The sequence below is a fragment of the Mustela erminea genome, chromosome 10 (assembly GCF_009829155.1).
Source record: "Mustela erminea isolate mMusErm1 chromosome 10, mMusErm1.Pri, whole genome shotgun sequence".
Lineage (NCBI taxonomy): Eukaryota > Metazoa > Chordata > Mammalia > Carnivora > Mustelidae > Mustela > Mustela erminea.
In genome coordinates, this window is record NC_045623.1 from 75,556,514 (window position 1) to 75,578,851 (window position 22,338).

At 44.5% G+C, this 22,338-nt stretch overlaps 1 protein-coding gene across 3 annotated transcripts; it reads right to left on the reverse strand.

The window, feature by feature from the left end:
* Positions 1-8,411: 8,411 nt before the first annotated feature.
* Positions 8,412-21,205, reverse strand: KLF17 (Kruppel like factor 17). Of its 3 annotated transcripts, XM_032302492.1 has the most exons (4): positions 21,099-21,205; positions 10,577-10,784; positions 9,929-10,147; positions 8,412-9,580 (listed from the first exon to the last, which is right to left on the reverse strand). In XM_032302492.1, exons 1-4 carry the CDS (start codon positions 21,180-21,182, stop codon positions 9,336-9,338), a joined length of 756 nt encoding a protein of 251 aa, XP_032158383.1. In that variant the 5' UTR covers positions 21,183-21,205; the 3' UTR covers positions 8,412-9,335. The 3 variants fall into 3 exon arrangements, 2 of the variants coding, with proteins under 2 accessions (XP_032158383.1, XP_032158382.1); XM_032302491.1 differs by having other exon boundaries at positions 9,929-10,784; XR_004276219.1 differs by lacking the exons at positions 9,929-10,147; positions 10,577-10,784 and having other exon boundaries at positions 9,497-9,580; positions 21,099-21,185.
* Between the last annotated feature and the right edge of the window lie 1,133 nt (positions 21,206-22,338).

Below are 22,338 nucleotides of genomic sequence, written 5' to 3' on the forward strand. Positions count from 1 at the left end.
ACCTGTGTGCCAGCAGCCAGAGACCCAAGAAGTACAACTCTCCCCCACAACGGTGTTGAACCTTGATCTTGGCATAGGGCCTCTGATACCCCATGGAAACAGAGGGGTCTTGGCCCATCCCAAAGTCTTATTTTTTTTTTAAAGATTTTTATTTATTTATTTGACAGAGAGAAATCACAAGTAGTCGGAGAGGCAGGCAGAGAGAGAGAGAGGAGGAAGCAAGCTCCCTGCTGAGCAGAGAGCCCCACGCGGGACTCGATCCCAGGACCCTGAGATCATGACCTGAGCCGAAGGCAGCGGCTTAACCCACTGAGCCACCCAGGCGCCCCCAAAGTCTTATTTTTTAATGCAAAGAGGTCCAGACTCACTGGGAGGAACCTGCTAATCAGATACCCCGCAAGCTCTGATTTCCTTGCCCTACCAATTTCTTCCTTTGAGACTGTCACAAAGGAACCAAATTCAGAAATCTTTCTGGAAAGGCTTTACCCAAGCTTCCCAGGAGAGGGCGCTAGTTTATTACTCTTAATGCCACTTTTTGTCCTGGTCAATTTGCTTTCTTGCCAGTGGCTGCTTTTTCCCTGTCCAAGAATTTGTCAGTGAAGACTTGGATTGTATCACAGGTGAACTGACCTGATCTCATGCAGAGGTTTAATGAGGCCTGGTGACCAGGGCCAGCAGGGGTAGCATCTGCTGTTCTCCGTCCCTCATTGTAGACCAAGGGATCACAAGGATGGTTTGCGGCGACATTAGAGCTTCTACAAGTGTGGTCCAAACACAGAACTTGTCACAGGTGGGACAAACCTGTTGGAGCCACATAGCACCCATTGAGGAAGGTGGTCTCGGATGTTTGCCCACCGCCAGGGCACTTCCAAAGAGAATTTGTAGCAGTGCGCCCGACGAGCGCCTCTCTCCGTCGCTAGTCCAACAGGGTGATCTATTTCATTGCAGAGGCAAATTCACCAAGTCTCTAGGTCTATTTGGGCCACAGGACAAAGACCTCTACACTCTTTCACTGAAGTCAAGTCTCCTATCACACTGCGTCGCAGGACGTCCTTTGGCATCAGCAAGAGAGCTCGTAGTTAGGGGGTGCAATTTAGCATGTGTGTTCTCACAGTGTTTGGTCCCATTTCTGGAGGATCATGAGTAGTAGAAGCTAGGGAACAGATGCCTTTCCTAGAGTTCCTAGAGTTTCCTAGAGTTGGATTTCTCACTGGACCCACTGGGCAAGCCCAGCCAGGAGTGGAGGGCTAAAAGGGACCCAACGATTCCCCTTTGAACTGAAAAGTATCTGTAAATAATCCGCTAGCACCCCCACTGCCACATCCTGTTGGTATGGCTGTGGAGGTGCCTTGTGGGGCCCTCAGGGGTTTTATTCTTCCAGAACAGCTTTGTGCTCAGCAGGCCCCCCTGTCTTGCTGCATCAGTTTGTTGAGTTGCCGGGTGCCGAGATGGTTCATTAGGACAATGAGCCAAAGGTAAAAGTCAAGGCTTTATTTACTTTCTTTGACAGTACAAGCAAGAGGTGAAGAGGAGAGGTGGTGGCTCCCTAAAGCCCCCAAGTCACTTGGATACAGACAGACAGGGGAATGCCCTCACTGCCGAGGAGCCCTGAACTGAAAGGCTCCTGCCTTTTTATGGACCTAGGGAATCTGAGGGAGGATGGGGAGGAGAGCTTCAAGTGGAAAAGTACTGATTCAGACCACCAAGGCTCCCATAAAGAAACCTCTGAATGTTTGGAGGCCACTGGGCTAGAAATACATATGCACATGGACATGTGTGGCCTATTTGCAAGAAATAAATCCCAACCAAGGGACATTCTACAAAATATCTCACTAGTGCTCTTCAGAACTGTCAAGGTTGCCAAAAACAAGGAAAGTGTGGGGACAACTGGGTGGCTCAGTCGGTCAAGTGTGTGTCTGCCTTCGGCTCAGGTCATGATCCCTGGGTCCTGGGATGGAGTCCCACATCAAGCTCCTTGCTCAGCAAGGAGCTGCTTCTCCTTCTGCCTGCTGCTCCCCCTGCTTGTGCTCTCTCTATCTCTCTCTCACACTCTATCAAATAAATAAAACAACTTTCTCAAGATTATAACATTGTTTCATGGCAAATGAGCCAAACATCCTGCAACAGAAGATGGAGGAAATGAATATGGTCCATCCACACAATGGAATTCTATGCACCCATTGAAAAGATTCTAGTCATTCTCTATTTGCTTCCACCAAACAGGCTCCAAGACGTACTGATAAGCAAAGACAGCAAGACACCCAGCCGTGTGAATAATCCGCCATTTATATATTACAGATATAGAATATTAATATTATTAATAATATAGTAACGTATTAATTAATATATAATAATTATATATATTAATAATATTAATATTCTATATCTGTAATATATATATAAATATATAAATGTAATATATAATATTCTTTGGCACATTACCAAAGCAGCATCACTTCCAAGGAGAGGCTCAGGAGCAGGAGGACTTTTCCCTGACTACTATGTTCCGCCTTTTGAATTTTGTACTGCATGTACATGTTGTCTATTTAAAATGTTCTTCATGAGCCAGGCGAAGGAAAAGGAGAACAGAAATGAGAAGAGAAGAGAGAAGCAGACGTCCTGCTTATCTTTTATCTCAACATTTAATACAAGTAAAAGTCTGATTCATCGTGTGAGGTGTGAGTCAGGCAAGGGAGTGAATTGAGTGAATGGATGAACATCTGAAAGCCAAAAGAGGAAGACGTATTTATTGGAAAAGGCACTCTTCTTGCTACGTCAGATGTTAAGAGTAGAATAGCTGTGCCAGTGTTTTCTCAAACAAAGCCTGTTCCCGGGTCATCCCTCCTCTCCCTCCCCAACCTGACTCCTCACACCGTTTCTGTACTCACTCGGGGCTCCATTCTGCAGGTGGCTTCCATCCCCATTGCCCCAGAACCTAGGATTCTCTTTAAAAACTGTCTCTCAGGGGCGCCTGGGTGGCTCAGTGGGTTAAGCCTCTGCTTTCGGCTCAGGTCGTGATCTCGGGATCCTGGGATCGAACCCCGCATCGGGCTCTCTGCACATCGGTCTGCTTCTCCCTCTCTCTCTGCCTGCCTCTCTGCCTACTTGTGATCTCTCTCTGTCAAATAAATAAATAAAAATCTTAAACAAACAAACAAACAAAAAACTGTCTCTCTAGTCTGTGGAAGGTGGCTGAATTCTATACCAGCACAGACAGAGTGTTCTCCTTTGGACCCAGGCCGGACCCAGGAAAGTTGCCTTTGGGAGGGCATTAGCTACAGCCCCAGAGCCTCAAGCCAGGCAGCCCCCGGCACCTGTTTAACAAGAGCAGGATCGTCATCAAATGCACCCAGGACAGGATGAGTTCCCAGCACAGCCAACCGGCAGCAGTTGTGGAGGAGGGCTGGGAGGTGACCTGTAGCAGGAAGTCAGAAATTCTTTTCAGCTCACATATCTTATGCAACCACTTCTCGTGAATCTGCTTGTCTGTGCAAACCACGCTTCATCGTCTCCAAATGCAGCCGCCTGCTCCTCAGCCCAGTATAATGCATCCATTCTTCACCCAAGGCAACCGAGATGGGCTTTCCAAATGCAACCGTAATCATCTATTTGGGAGTCAGCCTTTCCTGCATTTAGCTGAGAGCTCCAGGGAGAGCTAAGTTCCAGCCGACCACTTGGCCACTGCATCCCCATCACTGAGACCCCTGGGCACCCAGTAGACACCCAGTAAATTTTCTGATGAATGTAAGAGAATGCCTACAATGCAACTTCTAACACTGTTCAAGGACAATGTTCCAAAGACCTTTGGAAAGCTTTCTCCCATTTTATTTTTTATTTCCCATCCTGCCCCCCGCCAAGTTCCCTCCCAAACTAGCCCACTATACGCTCTGAAATTGCTCCATAATCTGGGAACTCCCCTACATCCTCCATCTCCTCCAAGAAGCTATTTTTTTTTAAAGATTTTATTTATTTATTTGACAGAGAGAGAGATCACATAGACGGAGAGGCAGACAGAGAGAGGAGGAAGCAGGCTTCCCGCTGAGCAGGGAGCCCGATGCGGGGCTCGATCCCAGGACCCTGGGATCATGACCCGAGCCAAAGGCAGAGGCTTTAACCCCCTGAGCCACCCAGGCGCCCCACAAGAAGCTATTTCTTCTTCTTGCCTTCACGTCCTGACACGTCTCTGCCTTGTGAAGACATCCCAACCCATCCAGCTACCCGAAGATTCATTCTCCCATCTCATCCACCTTGGCATCTCTCACTACAGTGCTACTTAAAAAACACGGTTCTCCCAGATATTTGCAAATTATGTATCTCATAAGGGGTTAATATCCAAAATATATAAAGAACTTACACAACTCAACAGCAGAAAAACAAATAATCAGATTTAAAAATGGCCAGAGGACCTCAATAGGCATTTTTCTAAAGAAGATACACAAATGGCCAACAGACTTGTCAAATCACTATGTTGTACAGCTGAAACTAATGTAACGTTGTGTGTCAATTATACTTCAATTAAAAAAAAAAGGAATGAGGGGTGCCTGGGTGACTCAGTCAGTTAAGCATTAGACTCTTGATTTGGCTCAGGTCATGACCTCAGAAAAGTGAGATCAAGCCCCATGTCAGGCTCTGCACTGACCATGAAGCCTTCTTGGGATCTTCTCTGTCTCTCCCTCCACCCCTACACACACCCCCATTCGTCCTCTAACTCTATAAAAAAAAAAATGATGAGGAGTACCTGGGTGGCTCAAGATCCAGAGAGGTGTCCCTCTGCGTCTTTGACTAAGTACTGATCAAGCATGAGAAGAAATTACTTGAGACTAAGAAGAAAAACACTGAAAAGTAGGCAAACAATTCCTGGATCTCACACAGGATGGGAAATAGTTTGTTTTCACCAACCAGAATGCAAGAACATAATATATCGATCAGGAAGAATCCTCAGAATGTAGCCTTAGTAGTGGGGTTGAATTAGCCCTAGAAAAAAAATGCAGTTCTGAGACTGTTCTTAAAAAGCTGAAAGTGTAAGTCTCACATGAATAAAAATACCCCAGATGCCTGGGTGGCTCAGTCGTTCAAGCATCTGCCTTTCTGCTCAGGTCCTGGAATCAAGTCCCACATGGGGCTCCTTGCTCAGCGGGGAGCCTGCTTCTCCCTCTGCCTGCTGCTCTCCCTGCTTGCATGCTCGTTGACAAACGAATAAATAAAATCTTTAAATAAATAAATATTCTCCGAGGGAAAGAAAAGTAAGCCTCAAAGAGATCCAACTAACTCCAAGAAAGTGCAATGCATGCCAGAATTTAAAACTAACAATATGTAAAGGAATAAAACAAAATCCAGCAACTAACAATGTGCATTCACAATGGTCTGGCCTCGAGTACAAAATTATCAGCTATTCAAAGCAGGAAAATAAGGGCAATTATCAAGAGAAAAACCAACCATTACAGACTCAGAAATGATGAACATGATGGAACCGGCATCTGAAGACATTGAAACAGCTCTTTTAACTGTGCTTCTTGTGTTTGAGGGAGAGAAAAAAATGGGCATGACAAGGAGAGAAATAGGAGTTTTAAAAGATCCAGATGGAATTTCTAGAGATGAAAAGTACAGTATCTGAAAAACACAGCAGATTACACTGTAGAAGAAAAGATCTAAAATGAGAAAGAAAAGACTGAAAAAAATGGACAGAGCATCCGTGGCCTGTGGGACAACAGCAAACAGTCTATTATATGCGCAGATTCGGAGTCAGGAGAAAAAGGGGAGGGGGACAAAAATTGACAAAACATGCCAAAAAATTCCAAATTTTATTGACTATAAACCTTTAGATGGGGGCACCTGGGTGGCTCAGTGGGTTAAAGCCTCTGCCTTCGGCTCAGGTCATGATCCCAGAGTCCTGGGATCGAGCCCTGCATCGGGCTCTCTGCTCAGCAGGGAGCCTGCTTCCTCCTCTCTCTGCCTGCCTCTTCGCCTACTTGTGATCTCTGACTGTCAAATAAATAAATAAATAAATAAATTAAAAAAAAAAAAAACCTTTAGATGGAAGACATTCAATGAACCCTGAACAGAATAAACAAAGTTCGAAACCACATAAAACAAATCATTATAGGGTTTAAGAATATATACATATGGTAAAAACAAAGAAAAGCAAACACAAATTCACCAAAATTCAGGATAGTGGTTACCTCTGTAGAGGATGAGGCCCCTGGTCAGAGGGGAGCACCAAGGTATCAAATGTTATTAGTGTGTGCTTCTTTTTTAAGTGGCCTAAAGGGCAAATACGTTAAACTGTATATAACCAAACTTTTTTGCACATGATTGACATCAATAATAAAAATACAGAAAAATAAACTTCATCCATTCTCCTTCCCGTCACTTCGAACACAAGCTATTAACCTGGGAGTTATCCTTGACCTCTCCCTAGCCAACCAGATCCAGCTATCCCCGGGGCTGATTTTATCTCTTACACCTTTCTACTACTCCTCACCTACACGGTCACACCCTGTCCCAGCCACCATCCACTCTCTGCCACTCTCCCCTGGAATGATCCCTTCCCCTTAAGCAGAAGGAACAATCACGACTAATTCTCTCATCAGTTGGAAGGTGTCAATCTTGCCGCACCTGCTATCTGGTGCAGAGATAAGGAAATTGCCCAAGGCTACATGGGCAGAAAATGGCAGAGGCAGGATTCAAAATCTACTAATCTCACACTGGAGCCCACAAAGCCCTTACCCCACCCATAGTACCTGGTGTTGAACAAGATAATTCTGGGAAAGGCTTAGCCAAGGTCTGCGATAAGGTAACCTGTAAACTCTTTCCCTTCCAGTAACTTCCTCACCTCCTTATCTGCCTCCTAGTTAGTCCTTACCACTGAGCTCAAACCCTATTTCCCAAGGGAATGCCTTGCTAACCCTTGTCCTCTTACATGCAAGTCCCTGATATTTGTCCTCATTGCATTCCAAATGTCTGTTGTCCTTCCTCCACTAGATTGTGACCTCCACAAGGGCAGGGCCCCTTGTTGCCCAACTCTAGTGTCTGGCACACCCCTGCCCTCTCTGGCTCCTTCCAGTTCCATTCCTTGGTGAAAGTGATGGGTCACCAACAGACCTCTCTCTTACCTCCCAACAAGCAATCTGGCCTTTTGACCCTACCAGCAGCCATGTGTATGAGCCAGGAAGGACAGGGAATGGAGACCCGTCCTGGCCCACTGACCTTGAGATGTCCTGCTTCACAGAAGGGACCTGAGGCCACACACTGGGTCCCAACCAAGCACCCCTGCCCTTGTTTATCATGTCCACTCCCCCCACTCAAGAGTTTGGGTGGAAGGCACTGACTGCCTGGTGCAGGTACACCGGGGCTACCAAGGTAACAGACCAAGGTGGCCATGCAGGAGGAGGTAAGGGTGGGGATGGGGGTCACAGGTGTCACTCTACCTGTGGGGCTTCCACAATGCCCGGAATAAATTTGAGCCCCCCGAGATTTGGCGGCTCTTCTTGGCAACACTGAGTGCTTTCAGAATGTTTAACTGTGGTCTTAATGGCCCATAGCAAGGTACTGTCATGCTCTGAGTCCTTAGTGTCCAACACAGGATATGACCAAAGGTAGATATCCAGGAAACTGAGGTCTGGCTAAGGCCCATGAGTCCTTCAGGACTGGCTCAGGCACCTCCTTTTGAGAAGTCTTTCTTCCCTGACACACCCTTCCACTGTCCCTGTGCTCTCCACCATGAGTCCCCATAGCTCTGATGCTTCTGTAGTGGACTCAAAGAATGTTTGTCGAATGAATAGAAGCTTGCTGGTTTGACTCTCCTCTGAGCAGTTGTGTTGGTCTAGCAATCTGTCTGGAATTCTTTTCTCTTCATTCACCTGCTCAGTTTATTCCAACACTTAAGGGATTACTAGATATTACATACACTCACTGAGCTCAAGGGTGACCTCCTCCAGAAAGCCTCTCTGACCTTCCCTTTAGGTGTTCCTCCTCTCCATGGCCACCACACCTAGGTGGACTTCTCAGCCCCTAGACCAAGATGATCCCTTGTCCACAGGACCTGATTCATATCTCTGCGGCTATCACCTGGCAGCGTTCGGCAACAGTCCCAATTCTGGTTGGGATCCCAGCTCTGCCACCTGAGTTTAGGCAAGTCCCTCTTAGTTTGCCAGCCAGTGGAATGGCTGGCTGAGAAGTCCAGAAATGAGACTCAAAACCACCTGAATACTCAGGATAGCTATTATGCTCTCAACCCTACAGGAGGGAAAAGGGCAGGACAGAGCCATTAATACCTGATATTTGGTAGCCCAGGTAGCGGTTAGGGGAGAAGAGGAAGTTACAGTAGGCTTTGTCCTTCTCTGCCCCAGTCTTCTGTCCTCCACCCCAAGTCACCTAGAAAACAGAGCCTGAAACAAGAACTAAGTACTTATGTTTTATTTGAGAGGTGCAAACCCAGGACACCGAGTGAGAAAAGGGAAGCAAGGCAGGGAAGAACTGATGGTAATGCAAACTGATAGCAGTTGGGTCCTGCTTCATGACAAGCCTTGAAGAAACACAGCAGGTGTGTCCAATGGCTACTCGGGCAATCTTCCCATTGGAGAAACAGTGCCTTGCAGCTCCCGAGGAAAGGGAGGGAAGAAGGTACTTGATCCGCCTGAGTCTCTCCCATCTCCCATTAATTAAATGTTATTTCAGGAGCATTTACTCCCCCACACTTCTGGGCTGCTAATATAGCAACCTGAGATGCCAGATCCCATGCCCTGCAGTGTGGCATTCCATCCAAGTCTCGAAGCTATAGGAGAAACAATCTCTGGACATGTGGCTGTTGAGTGCCAAAGAGAATCTGATTCAGTACCTAAGATGGGTCCAAAACAGTCCAACACTGTTTTTCTTGTGTACCAGATGAGGAAACATGGCATAGTGACCAAACACCTTTTCCCAGGTCACATGGCTAGTAAGTGGTAAATTCAGGATTTAAACATAGTCTGGTTCTGGAAACTATAGAAGACCAAGATAAGGAAGTTGGATTTTATGTAGCAGGTGAAGGAAAGTCGCTGAAGAGTTTCAAGCTGGGCAGTGACACAAGATAAAGAGCTTTTGGATAAAGCTCCCAATCTCTACTTTCCTTCGTTTTCCCATGTGGCTAACCTTGGCAAAAGTAGGTGGCCCCAGAGAGGCGAGGGCACGCAAGACAGTTCCAAGGAGTCTCTGACTGGGTCCAGAGCTCATATAGGCTTTAACACCACCTCATAATCTTTCTCTGTCTTCATCTAAGCCTATTCCTACTGAAGACTATCTGGTCAGAGGCAGGCGAGATCTGGGTAGAGAAACCAAGATGAGGAGAGGAGATTCGTCTAAAGACCAGCAGCAGGAGGACCAGCCATCTGTTCATTGCTGGCCTGGAGGTCTGGGGATCCTGGCACCCGTTGGTGAATCCTTCGGTGTTGCCTGAGATGGTCAGATCTCATGAATTGTCGGCCGCATTGATCACATCTATGCGGTCGGTATCTGGTGTGTATCCGCATATGTCGTCCAAGCTCATCAGAACGGAAAAAAGACCACATACAGCTTTCCCACATGCATTTATAGGGCCTCTCACCTGTGGGGAAGTGACAAGGGACAGAAGAAATTAAGTAGAAGAACATGCCAGCAGGGGCTTAGAAAGGGGTCTGACTCTATTGAGGAAGAGCAGTCAAGGTTGAGAAACCAAGAGAAAACCAAGGGAAAGGAGCAAGGAGGCAACAAGACCAGCAGTCCCATGATTCTGGCATGGTCACACTAGATAGCAGGAAAGCACATTGGTGGGGCCAATACAGTTTGACCCCAAGCTTGAAAGATAACAAGCTAATCCCAAGCCATTACAAACCAGTGGTCTAGCACAAATCTAAAGCCCAGAGACTCCTCTACCCCACCCAACCTTACCCCACCTATCTGACACCTCATTCACCTGTATGTGTGCGTTGGTGACTCACAAGGTGGGAGCGCTTAGTATAAGCTTTTCCACAGCTTTCATATTGGCAGCAGTAAGGCCTTGAAACCGGGGATCTCCTCCTGAGAGCCCTTTCCTGGGACCTGGAGTTCCGCTCTGCTTTCAGGGGGGCATGCATGTGCTGCTTGGGTAAGGGGTCTTCCTGGGAGCCTGGCTGGCTGAGAGAGTCCTGGGATTCTAAAGCCAGAAATGATGGGGACCCAGCTGGGCTCATCCTAAAGTCATGGGGTTCTTTAGGGGGCAACATCTGAGTCAAAGAAGGAAGCATTGCCTGGGCCTCAGTAGAAGGCATGGTTGGGACCAGTAACATTTTAGGTGTTAAAGAGTCTCTGTTAGAAGGTACTGTGGGGGGGCCAGAATAAGGCATTGATGGAACACTGATGTGGGATGTCACTGAGATTCCACTGGGAGCTGAAACTGGCGGCCCACTGCGGGGCATCCTTAGATTCCCACCAAAGGTCATGGCCACCCCTGGAGTACTGGGCTCTCCTAAGGGCATCATCTGGGGCCCCCTGAAAATCACCATGCCTGGCTGGGAGGGAGACATTCCCTCACAGTAAATCATCTGGGAAGGAGTGCGAGTCACTTGGGAGCAGTAGCTCACACCATGCTCAGGCAGCATCATACTGAACTGTGGCCCCGTTTCACTTGCATTCTGCCTGGGAGCCTCAGCTAAGGCCAAAGGGATCCTCTCCAGCTCTGTGCACGGAAGGAAGTAGTGAATGTCTGATGTGCCATCATTCCAAGAGGTATGCACTCCACTGCGTCTAGGAGATGGAGACATGTCCAAGATGGACATTGACTTCTCAGTATCCTTGAAGAGAGAGAAGTGAAATTCACCCCTAGTTCAAATTCCAATTCCACATGTCCCTCCTTCCCAACTCCAATCCCTCTTTCCCATCTCTGGACTCCACCCTTATCCAGCCTCCAAGATCTTTTGCCTGAATTATCCCAGCACCAGGCCATTCTCCTGGGTGGACTTTCTAAGAAGCAAGTCTAGCTGACAGGAGCACAGTGGAAGCCTGGACAGGACACATGCCATTTTTCCTCCTTGTCACGTTCATGTAAAAAAAAAAGAACCAAGAGAGCAAATAAAATATTCTATATTTTAGCCTATAGCCTATAGCTATAGCCTATAGCTTCAGTAAAAGTCTGAGAAAACCTTCAAAGATATCTTTAAGTGTAAGGGTGAAAGAACATACAAAATTGGCCTAAGTGCAGAAAGCCACAAGAGTGGGAAGAATTGAGGGTTCAGATGGGTCATGACTCTAGTCAAACTTAGAAAGCATCTGCAAATATTTACTTACAGAAGAGGGTCTGAGCTGAGTTGGAACTGCAGAGGACAAGTCTGAGATCAACACCGGAGGAGGTAAGAAAAAGAGGACGATTTTTAACAAGGGTAGGAGATGAGCTTGGAAGTCAAGAGGTGGTATTCCTGGAAGACTGACTGGTGTAAAGGGAAATAAAGAAGAGATGGGCAGTAGAGCCTCTTAAAACAGGATGAGATCCAGGAAAAATTTTTAAAGCTGTCCATCACTGTAGCATTAGAGAGAGCTCTTGCTGAAAATCCTGATTTCTCACAATATTATTTTGAAACTATCTTAATGAATAGTTTCCCATCTATCCCTCCACTGCAACAGTCCAGAAAAGGCCAATTCATTCAAATAAGAAAACCAAAACATAAGTAAAAAATACAGTATCCACAGAAGATATTAAAACACCAAGAGAAATTGAATATTGCAATCTCAAAAAACCGAAACAAACGAACAAAATAAATCAGGGCTCCTGGGTGGCTCAGTTGGTTAAGCATCTGCCTTCAGGTCAGGTCATGATCCCAGGGGGGTCCTTGGATGGATCCCAGCATCTTCTCCCTCTGTCCCTCCCCCACTGCTTCTCCTTCTCCCTCTGCACACACACCCCCACCCCAGCTCAGGCTCAGGCACTTGCTTCTCCCGCTTTCTTTCTCTCTCTCAAATAAATAAATAAAATCTTAAAGAAATTGACTGGAAAAAAATGTTGCCACAGATCAAGGAAAAATGAGCAACGTTCACGCACACACACAAAAAGAAAACAAACTTAAGAAAGCAATTCCGGCTTTTACACCAATTACAGAAACATCACAGAACAGAAATAGCGGAATTCAAAGAAGTTATGTCCAGATAACAAGTTATTAATATAAGAAGTTATATTAGAGGGGAGCAGGGGAGACAATGATAAGGGGCATGGAGGGGGCTTCTGCAGTGGTGGCAATGTTTCACAGATCTTCACTGTGTAATCATCCATTAGGCTGTACACTTATATTTACTTCTCTGTTTTTTATTTTTCATTAAAATAGTTTCAAAATAATATTGTAAGAAATTGGGATTTTCAGCAAGTGAAAAATGCCATTTTAAAAATCAGAGTAGAGGCACCTCAGGGGCTCAGTTGCTAAGCTTTTGCCTTTGGCTCAGGTCATGATCCCAGGGTCCTAGGATTGAGCCCCGCGTGCTCCCTGTTCAGCAGGAAGCCTGCTTCTCCCTCACCCTCTACCCCCACTTGTGTTCCCTCTCTCACTGTTTCTCTATCAAATAAATAGATAAAATCTTTCATAATTAATTAGTTAATTAATTTAAAATCAGAATAAATTAAGCAAAAATAACGGTGAATTTCAATAGGAAATATTCTGTACATTTTCCTTCCCAAGAGGGAATTTGTAGCTGTGAATGCTTATAATAATAATAAAAAAAATCTCAATTCAACATCTAACTTTACACCTTAAGGAACTAAAAAAAAAGAACAAACTAACCCCAAAGCTGGCAGAAGGAAGGAAATATTAGAAAAAATACCAATGAAACCAAGAACTGGTTCTTCGGAGAGATTAATAAATTGCCAAACCTTTAGCTAGACTGGCCAAGAAAAATGTGAAAGCGAGGACATTACTACCCATTTTACAGAAACGAAAAAGATTATGAGAGTACTATGAACAATTTCATTCCAACAGTTTGGATAACCTAAATGATATGGATAAATACCTACAAAGACAAAAATCTACCAACACTGAATCATGAAGAAGTAGAAAATCTATACAGACCCATAACTAGTAAAGAGACTGAATCAGTAATCAAAACCCTCTAGGACAAAGAAAAACCCTGAACTTGATGGCTTATAGTGAATTCTAAATATTTAAGGAAGGATATCAATGCTTCTCAAATTCTTTCAAAAAATTGAAGAAGAGGGAATACTTGCTACCTCATTCTGGCATTGCCTTGATACCAAAGCCAGGCAAAGACATCACAAGTAAACTAAACAACAGACCAACATCTTTCATGAATACAGATACCAAAAAAATTCTTTAAAAAAAATTCAGCAAACCAAATCCACCAGCATATTAATCAGATTATACAACATAACCAAGTGGAATTTATTCCAGGAAGACAAGGCTGACTCAGCATCTGAAAATCAAAGTAAAATAAAGGGGGGAGAAAGCAGAAAAAGCACTTGAAACAATACAATACCCTTTCGTGATTAAGGAAAAAACTCAAAAAAACAAAGAATAGAAAGAAACTTCCAAGTTGATAAAAGGCATTTATGAAAAACCCATAGCTTATGGCATATTCATGATGAAAGACTGAAGGCTCTTTAAGATCAAGAAAACAAGGATGGCCATTTTGACCATTTTTAAAAAAAATGTTCTGCCCCTATACCTTTTTATTATTTATTTATTTATTTATTTATTTATTTGTCAGGGAGAGAGAGAGAGAGAGCACGTGCGCACAAGTGGACAGAGTGGCAGGTGGCCGAGAGAGAAGCAGGCTCCCTGCTGAGCAAAGACCCCCCTTCCCCCATGTGGGGCTTGATCTCAGGACTCTGAGATCACGACCTGAGCTGAAAGCAGCAGCTAAACCGACTGAGCCACCCAGGCATCCCCACTTTGACCATTTTTATTTCACATTGTATTGGAAGTTCTAACCAGAGCAATCAGATAAGAAAAACAAAAGGCACCTGTATTGGAAAAGAAGTGAACTGTGTTCCCAGATGATATGATCATATATGTGGAAAACCAAAGGATTACACATACACCTGTTAAAACTAACAAATTCAGCAGTAGTAAGAGTCATTTTATAAAAGATTATTTGTTTATTTATTTATTTATTTGAGAGAGTGAGTAAACACATGTGTCAGAGAGGGTAGAGGAAGAGGGAGATAATCTCAAGCAGACTGCACTGAGTGTGGAGCCCAACTCAGGATTCCATCCCATGACCCTGAGGATCATGACTGAGCTGAAACCGAGAGTCAGACACTTAACCAACTGAGCCACCCAGGCACCCCATAAGTAGTAAGATTCAAATTCAAGGCATGAGTAGATACTTTTCCAAAGAAGACATCCAGAAGGCTAACAGACTCATGAAAAGATGCTCACCATCATTCAGCATCAGGGAAATACAAACCAAAACCAGGATGAGATACCATCTCACACCTGTGAGAATGGCTAAAATTAACAACAGAAGAAACAACAGGTGTTGGCGAGGATACTGAGAAAGGGAAATCCTCTTGCACTGTTGTGGGAATGCAAACTGGAACAGCCACTCAGTAGAACAGTATGGAGGTTCCTCAAAAAGTTAAAAATAGAGCTACCCTCTGACCCAGCAACTGCACTACTGGGTATTCACCCAAAGTACACAAAATACAGATTCAAACGGGTACGTGCACCCCATGTTTATACCAGCATTAGCAACAACAGCCAAAATTGGGGGATATATATCTATCTCAATCACACAGTGGAATATTACTCAGCCATCAAAAAGAATGAAATCTTGGGGGTACCTGTGTGGCTCAGTTAGTTAAGTGATTGACTCTTCACTTCAGCTCAGGTCATGACTTCAGGGTCATGAGATCAGGCTCCAGATGGGTCTCTGCACTGGGTGTGGAACTTGCTTAAGATTCTCTCTCTCCCTCTCCCTCTGCCCTTTTCCCCACCTCCCTCTTCCTCTCTTAAAGAAAGAAAAAGGAAAAGGAAAGAAAAAAATCCTGCCATTTGCAATGATGTGGATGGACCTAGAGTGTATTACACTAAATGAAATTAGTCAGAGAAAGACAGATTACCATATAATCTCATTCATGTGTGGAATTTAAGAAAGAAAACAGGGCATCTGTGTGGCTCAGTTGGTTAAGTGTCTGCTTTGGCTCAGGTTATGATATCTGGGTCCTGGGATGGAGCCCCACATCGGGCTCCCTGCTCAGTCAGGAGACTACTTCTCCCGCTCCCTCTATTACTCCCCTGCCAGTGTTCTCTCTCTCTCTCTCAAAAATCAATCTTTAAAGAACAACAAAAAAAGGAAACAGTGAACAAATGGGAAGCAGGGAAAAAAGGAGAGAGGGAAACAGACCATAAGAGATTCTTACTGACACAGAACAAACTGAGGTTTGAGGGCAGGGAGGTGATGGGGATGGGCTAGTTGGGTGGTATTAAGGAGGGCACTTGTGATGAGCACGGGGTGTTATATGTAATTATATATTATATATATTCAGTTATATGAATCACTGAATTCTACTCTTTTCTTAAAGATTTTATATATTTGTCATAGGGAGAGCAAGAGCACTTAAGCAAGGGGAGCAGCAGGCAGAGGGAGAAGTAGGCTCCCCACTGAGCAAGAAGCACGACCATGGACTTAATTCCAGGACCTTGGCATCATGACCCAAGCTGAAGGCAGACGTTTAACTGACTGAGACACCCAGGTGTCCCTGAATTCTACTCCTGAAACCAATATTGTACTGTAAGTTAACTAAGTAAAATTCAAATTAAAAAAAAAAAACTGGGGATGCCTGGATCGCTCAGTCAGTTAAACAACTGCCTTCGGCTCAGGCCATGATTCCAGGGTCCTGGGATCAAGTCCTGCATCAGGCTCTTTGCTCGGAGCCTGCTTCTCTCTCCGCTTCTGCCTGCCGGCACTCTGCCTGCTTATGTGCTCTCTCTCTGTCTTTCTCTCTCTCTGACAAATAAATAATAAAATCTTTAAAAAAATAAAAATAAAAATCAATTAAAAAAACAAAAAAAGATTCAAATTCAATACACAAAAATCAGTTGTTTCTATACACTGACAATAAACTATCTGTAAAGGGAATTACAAAATCAATTTAATGGATAATAGCATCAAAAAGAATTAAATATTTAGAAATAACCAAGGAGGTTAACTTAATCACTGAAAACTACAAAATATTACTGAAAGAAATTAAAGACAAAATAAACGGAGACACATCTTAGTGTTCCTGGATTTTAAGACTTTAATAGTTATGATGTCAATGCTACGTATAATAACCTACATATTCCATACAACCTCTTACCAAAATACCTTTTTTGCAAGAATAATCTACCCCCTAAAATTCATATGGAATTGCAAGGGACCCCAAATAGCCAAAAACAATCTTGAAAAAGAACAAAATTGGAAAATTCACACTTCCTGATTTCAAAACTTACTACAAAGCTAAGTCATCAAAACAATGTAATATTGGCATTAACTATAGACCTATTCATCAACAAAAGGAATAGAGCCCAGAAATAAACCCCCATACATATGATCAAATGATTTTCAACAAGGGTGCCAAGATCGTTCAATGGGGGAAAGGACAGCCTTTTAAATAAATGGTGCTGGCAAAGCGGGATATCCACGTGCCAAAGAATGAAAGGCCTTTACTTAATACTACATATGAAAATTGATTCAAAATGGATCAAAGACCTCCACACAAGAGCTAAACTATAACTCTTAGAAGAAACATAAGGGGAAAGCTTCATGACATTGGATTTGGTAATGATTTCTTGGATATGAAACTAAAGGCATGGCAACAGAAGAAGAAAAGAGAAGCTGAATTTCATCAAATTAAAATCTTTTGTGCATCAAAAGACACCACCAGCAGAGTTATAAAGGGCAACCCGCAGAAGGGGAGAATACATCTGCAAATCACATATCTAACAGAGACTAATATCCGGAAGATATAGGGAGCTCCTAGAACTTAACCCAAAACAAACAACCCAATTCAAAAATGGGCAAGGGACTTAACTAGACTTTTCTCCAAGGATATACAAATGTCCAATAAACCAATGAAAGATGCTCAACATAACCAGCCATTAGGGAAATGCAAACTAAAGCCACAATGTGATACCACTTCACACCCGTTTAAAATGATTGTTACCAAAAACAAAAAAAAAACCATAGTGATGGCAAGACATGGAAAAATTAGAACCCTTGTGGACTGATGGCAGCAATGTAAAATGGTGCAGCCACTATGGAAAAAAGTAGGACAGCCCTTCAACAAATTAAAAATAAAATTACTTTATGATGTAACAATTCCACTTCTGGTATCTCCCTACAAGAATTGAAAGCAGGGACTGAAACAGATATTTGTATGCCCATATTCAGGGCAGCAGAATTCATCAAAGCCAAAATGTAGAAGCAACCCAAAGTGTCTATCAGCAGATGAACGGATGAACAAACTGGGGCATATACCTAAAATGTTCTATTATTCAGCCTTAAAAAAAAAAAAAAAAGAGGAAATTCTGATACATACTTCAACATGAATGAGCCTGGAAGACATTAAGCTAAGTCAAATAAGCTGGTCACAAAAGGACAAAAAAAATGTATGGTTCCATTCATAGGAGATATTTAAAGGAAGTCAAATTCAAAGAGACCAAGTAGAATGGTGATTGCCTGTCAGGGATATGGGCAGGGTGGCATTGGGAAGTTACTTTTTATTGGTTGAAGAGTTTCAGTTTGGAAGGCAGAGGAACATAGTGAAGGGAGGGAAAAACTGCAGGAGACTCTTTTTTTTTTTTTTAATGATATTAATCTATTTGACAGAGAGAGAGAGATCATAAGTAGGTGGGGGGGGGGGAAGCAGGCCCCCCATTGAGCAGAGAGCCCAACGGTGGGGCTCAATCCCAGGACCCTGGGACCATGACCCAAGCTGAAGGCAGAGGCCTCAACCCACTGAGCCACCCAGGCGCCCCCCACAGGAGACTCTTAAAGGAAACAAACTGAGGGTTGCTACATGGAGGGATGGGGGAACTGGGTGATGGACACGGGACGGTGTCCCCGGTTGTAATGAGCACTGGGCATTATAGAAGACTGATGAATTACAGCCCCTAAAACAAATAATACGTCATATGTTCATTAATTAAATTTAAATTTAAAAAATAAAAATAAAAGAGTTTCAATTTGGGAAGATGAAAAAACGTTGTGGAGATTAATAGTGGGGATGGTCGCACAGAAATGTGGTATGACTAACGCCACTAATTATACACTTAAACATGGTTATAATGATATTTTTGTTATGTAGATTTTACCACACTTTAAATGTCTAAAAAAGGTCCTACTGGCCAAACTTGTGACAATTGAGAATCAAAAAGAATAATGACTACTCGTTTTAACAGAAGCTTTGAACATTGTGATTTGAAGTGAAAATTAAGTGTTTTTTTTTAATCTCTTTCTGGTAGGAAACTTATTTCAAAATCACCAGAAGAGTCCAATGGTTTAAGAAAAATCCTGCTTTACAGAAGAACACAGACTAATAAATGTAAAAGGAGTGGTAGAATTGGAAAATCATTATTTTACAACCCTTAACAAAACTTTCAATTAAGGAAAAGTTAACATTTGGTTGACACCAATAGGTGACTGATTGATGGGGAACTGTGCATTTGGATCTATCCAAGATAATGTTACACAGATTACTTTCTGACCACAAGGCTAAAAGTTAAGTTTGAATCAGGAGATCAATCAGGCTTTTCACTAACTTAATTCAAGGGGCAAGCCTAGTGTGACCCAAACGTGAGGATCCAGAGTCATCTCTGATGAAGACGGAGTCTACCATACCCATGAGACCTTCTTAACAACAATCAGGAATCCAATGAAGCTTAAGGTCTAAGTTCAGTTTAGAAATGGATCCAAGAGCCAGAGGATCAAGCTAAATTATACCAGGAGAATGCAAAGTGATAAATACAAAAAAAGAATAGCCCACAAGACCAAAGACAGGATCATGAAAAATGGAAAGTCAGTCTGGAAAAAAGAAAACTACTCTAATTTCAAAGAAACTCAAGAGATTGAACAACCAGATGTGGTGTGTGGTTTTAAACCGGATCCTGGTTTGGACATAGTATTGTAAAGCACATTTTAGGCACAACTAGGGAAATCTGAAAACAGATTACATTTAAGATGATATTAAGAAATTAGAATTCTGTTGGGGAGGGTATGTGCTTTGGTGAGTGCTGTGAAGTGTGTAAACCTGGCAATTCGCAGATCTGTACCCCTGGGGATAAAAATATATCATATGTTTAAAAAAATAAATAAAAAATTAAAAAAAGAAATTAGAATTCTGGTAGGTTTGAAAATGTTCTGACTATGGAAGAAAATAATTTTCTTTCACCCTAGAAGGGTTGGGGAGAACCTGTCTCATTCACCACTATACACAGCTCGCATAAAGCAAGCACATAACAGGCTCCAGATAATGTCTATCAGGTGGGTATTTCTGGGGCGCTCAGCCCCCCTTTTCCTCCCTCTCAGTGACGGCCCTCTTTTATTTTCATGATCCTTCACAGGCAGACTTCTTTGGAAATGCTTAAAATATACACCTTCACCACTACCTTGCCTAGTTAATCCCCCAAATTCGATTTGGCCCCCATTTCTCCACAGAAAACAGCTTTCATGAAGGTCATCAACAACCTTCGCGTCACTAAATCCAAACACTTGTCAGACCCCTTCTTGCTTGTCCTCTCCGGAGCTCCTGAGACTACTGCCCACACTCTGCTTCAAATGTCTTCCTCCTGCGGCCTTGGGAACACATTTTGTCACACTTTCTTGGTTTTTCTCCTTCTTCCTCAACCACCTCCACAGGTTTCCCGTACTGCCTACTTTCCAGGCAATCTTTCTCATGCTAATGATCCATTTAAGGTTTATATTCCACTTATTCTAGACCAGTAGCTCCAGGGCAGAAATCTCCGCAATCTTCCAGCTGCCTACTGCTCAGTCCACGTGGATAGCCCAAAGGCTCCTCCCTCAATGGACTGGTTCTAAAACTCGAGCTCATCCTAACTCACCCCCTCCCCGCCACCAAGAGTAGAAAACAAGCCTGTTCTTCTCATCCTTTGCTCTCTCACAAAATGTCACTATTCTTGCCCAGTCGTGCAGGCCAGAGATCTGATAAGGTGTCCCCAATGGCTCCTTCACCGCCTAGATGCAAGTTAATGACCAGTTTTTGTGGTGTCCACCTCCAAAGCATGTCCAAGACCTATTTGGTTTTCTCTACGTTCACCCTCACCTTCCTAGTGAGGCTGCCACCTTGGTTCTCACTTGGATATCATGGCAGCTTTCCAGCAATCACCTGGAATTCTGCCCACCTATCAGGGCAACTCTTTACAAAATGCAAATCTAATCACAACAGATCACATTTAAATTCCTCAGGGGCTTCCTATGGGCTATGGCCCTGCAGGACCTCCCGTAAGGCTGGGATCTCCGCCTCCCTTCCCTTGGGCCACTCACCCATCACTCTCTTGGCCTTAGTTCTAAGTCCATCTCTCACTTCCTCCCAAGGCTGATTCCCTTCCTGTCTCTGGTCTCGGACCCTGCAAACCCTTCACCCAGCCAGTTCCCCAGGTCCAGACCAAATCCTCAGCTGTCTTCCCCACCTCCTAAATCAACTCAAAGACCTCTGCTATTTGTTCCCGTGGCCCCCGTTCTTCTCCCTCATAGTAATTTGTACGTGTCCAGTCATTCAGCTACTTATTAATATAATAGCATAGTATCCTACAGTAAGCTCACCCGAACGTCTTGGCAAAGGCCTGCTACTTACTAATTTTTTCCTCCCTGCTTGCTTCCTACTGACAGAAATCTAACTCTGTCTTCTTTCCTGGATATTCAGGTATCCAGGGCGTTCCAACGTACGAAAGGGCGTTGCCCAGGCCCTCTTTACCCCCAGGGCCCAGCACAGGTGCTAACGCTGGGTGAATATTAATTGCATAAACGTCACATCATTTATGTCCGCGATCTCCCATCCCTCCCCTTCCCAACCCTACCCTCACACTTCTGATACCTCAGATTTCTGCTTCCCTCCACCCACCCCGCACCCCACGACGCCCCGCCCTGGGGCTGACGTCTGGACTCACCTGTACGAGCTGATGCTGAGCCGGCTGCCACTGTGTCTGCATCTCCGCCCCCCGCTCCATCTCAGCCTGGGATGGGCTGCACATCAGGACAGCGTGCGGGTCCAGGCCCACGCCAGATCACAGCCGAGACGCTCCGGCTCGGCGTCGCAGGTCAAGCGCCCCGCCACCACCACGCCACAATCACAATTGCCTAGCTCAGCTTCTACTTCTCACCGAGCCGGGGGGGCGGAGCCAAGGGCCGCACCCACAGACCCACCCATCATCAGCCGCCCCACCCCGCCCCGCTGCAGGGGGCACCCAGGTCCTGCCCGGACTCGACAGGGTCACTAACAGGGGACCTCAGACTGTCACCACACCTTGTGTCTGAAGTCTGCTCCTACCCGATTTACCCCATTCGCCCTTCAGTCTGAGCATCTCTTTTTGGTCCTTTTGGTCCGAGCGGGGGTAAGAACATTGAGGTTGCAGACTCTAGGCCTTGGAGACCTCAGAGTGGAAAAACCAGGGCGGGAGGCAGGAGGCAGCTACAGACAGGGGTACGGGAGACAGGAGAACCATAACCAGCACCCCACCAGGTCAGGGTTCTTTGTCATAAGCTCCCAGCGGCCTGGATCTTCTCTGCTATAAACCAGGTACCTCTCTCCCTTGTGTGTACAAACCAAATTCTGGGACCTTCCTAGCCGGTGTCTTTATTCCAGAATTCTTACTGAGTACCTCCTGTGCGTCGCACTGTTTTTCGGAACTAGGGATATAATGGCAAACAAGACAGAACCAAGAGTCTTAACTCTCAAGGAATTTTCATGTGAAATGGGAGGGCAAATGAATATAATAAAGTCAATAGTGAATATTATATTCTTTGGTGGCGAGTGCCGCAGAGAAAATGATATAGGAAAATGTGAGTTGAGCACTGAGTCCCTGAAAGGGACCTCCCCATAGGAAGACTGGAGAGATCTGAAGCAGAAGAGAGCTTGGCTTGCGGGAGGAAACCCAGGGGGACTGGGGGACAGCCACTGTGTGAGTGTGGAGGAAAGTGGAATGATATGATAGGGAATGGTCTTGGACAGCAGTCTGAACTTCATTCAAAGTGTGATGGGAAGCCACTGAAAGATTTTAAACTGGAAATTAATAGGATCTAAGTTTTTAAAATAATCATTGGGGTCCTTTGAGGTTTATGGATTATAGGAGATGAGATCAAAGCAGGGACGCCAGTTAGAAGACTAAAGGAGGGCGCCTGGGTGGCTCA

What these genes read in the sequence shown, in the direction of transcription:
- KLF17 (XM_032302491.1), bottom strand. Translation starts at nt 21,182, where the DNA reads ATGTGCAGCCCATCCCAGGCTGAGATGGAGCGGGGGGCGGAGATGCAG. An exon ending in CTCAGCATCAGCTCGTACAG is followed by an intron (nt 10,785 to 21,098) that starts GTGAGTCCAGAC and finishes TCTCTCTTCAAG; the next exon opens with GATACTGAGAAGTCAATGTC. An exon ending in TCACCAACGCACACATACAG is followed by an intron (nt 9,581 to 9,928) that starts GTGAATGAGGTG and finishes ACTTCCCCACAG; the next exon opens with GTGAGAGGCCCTATAAATGC.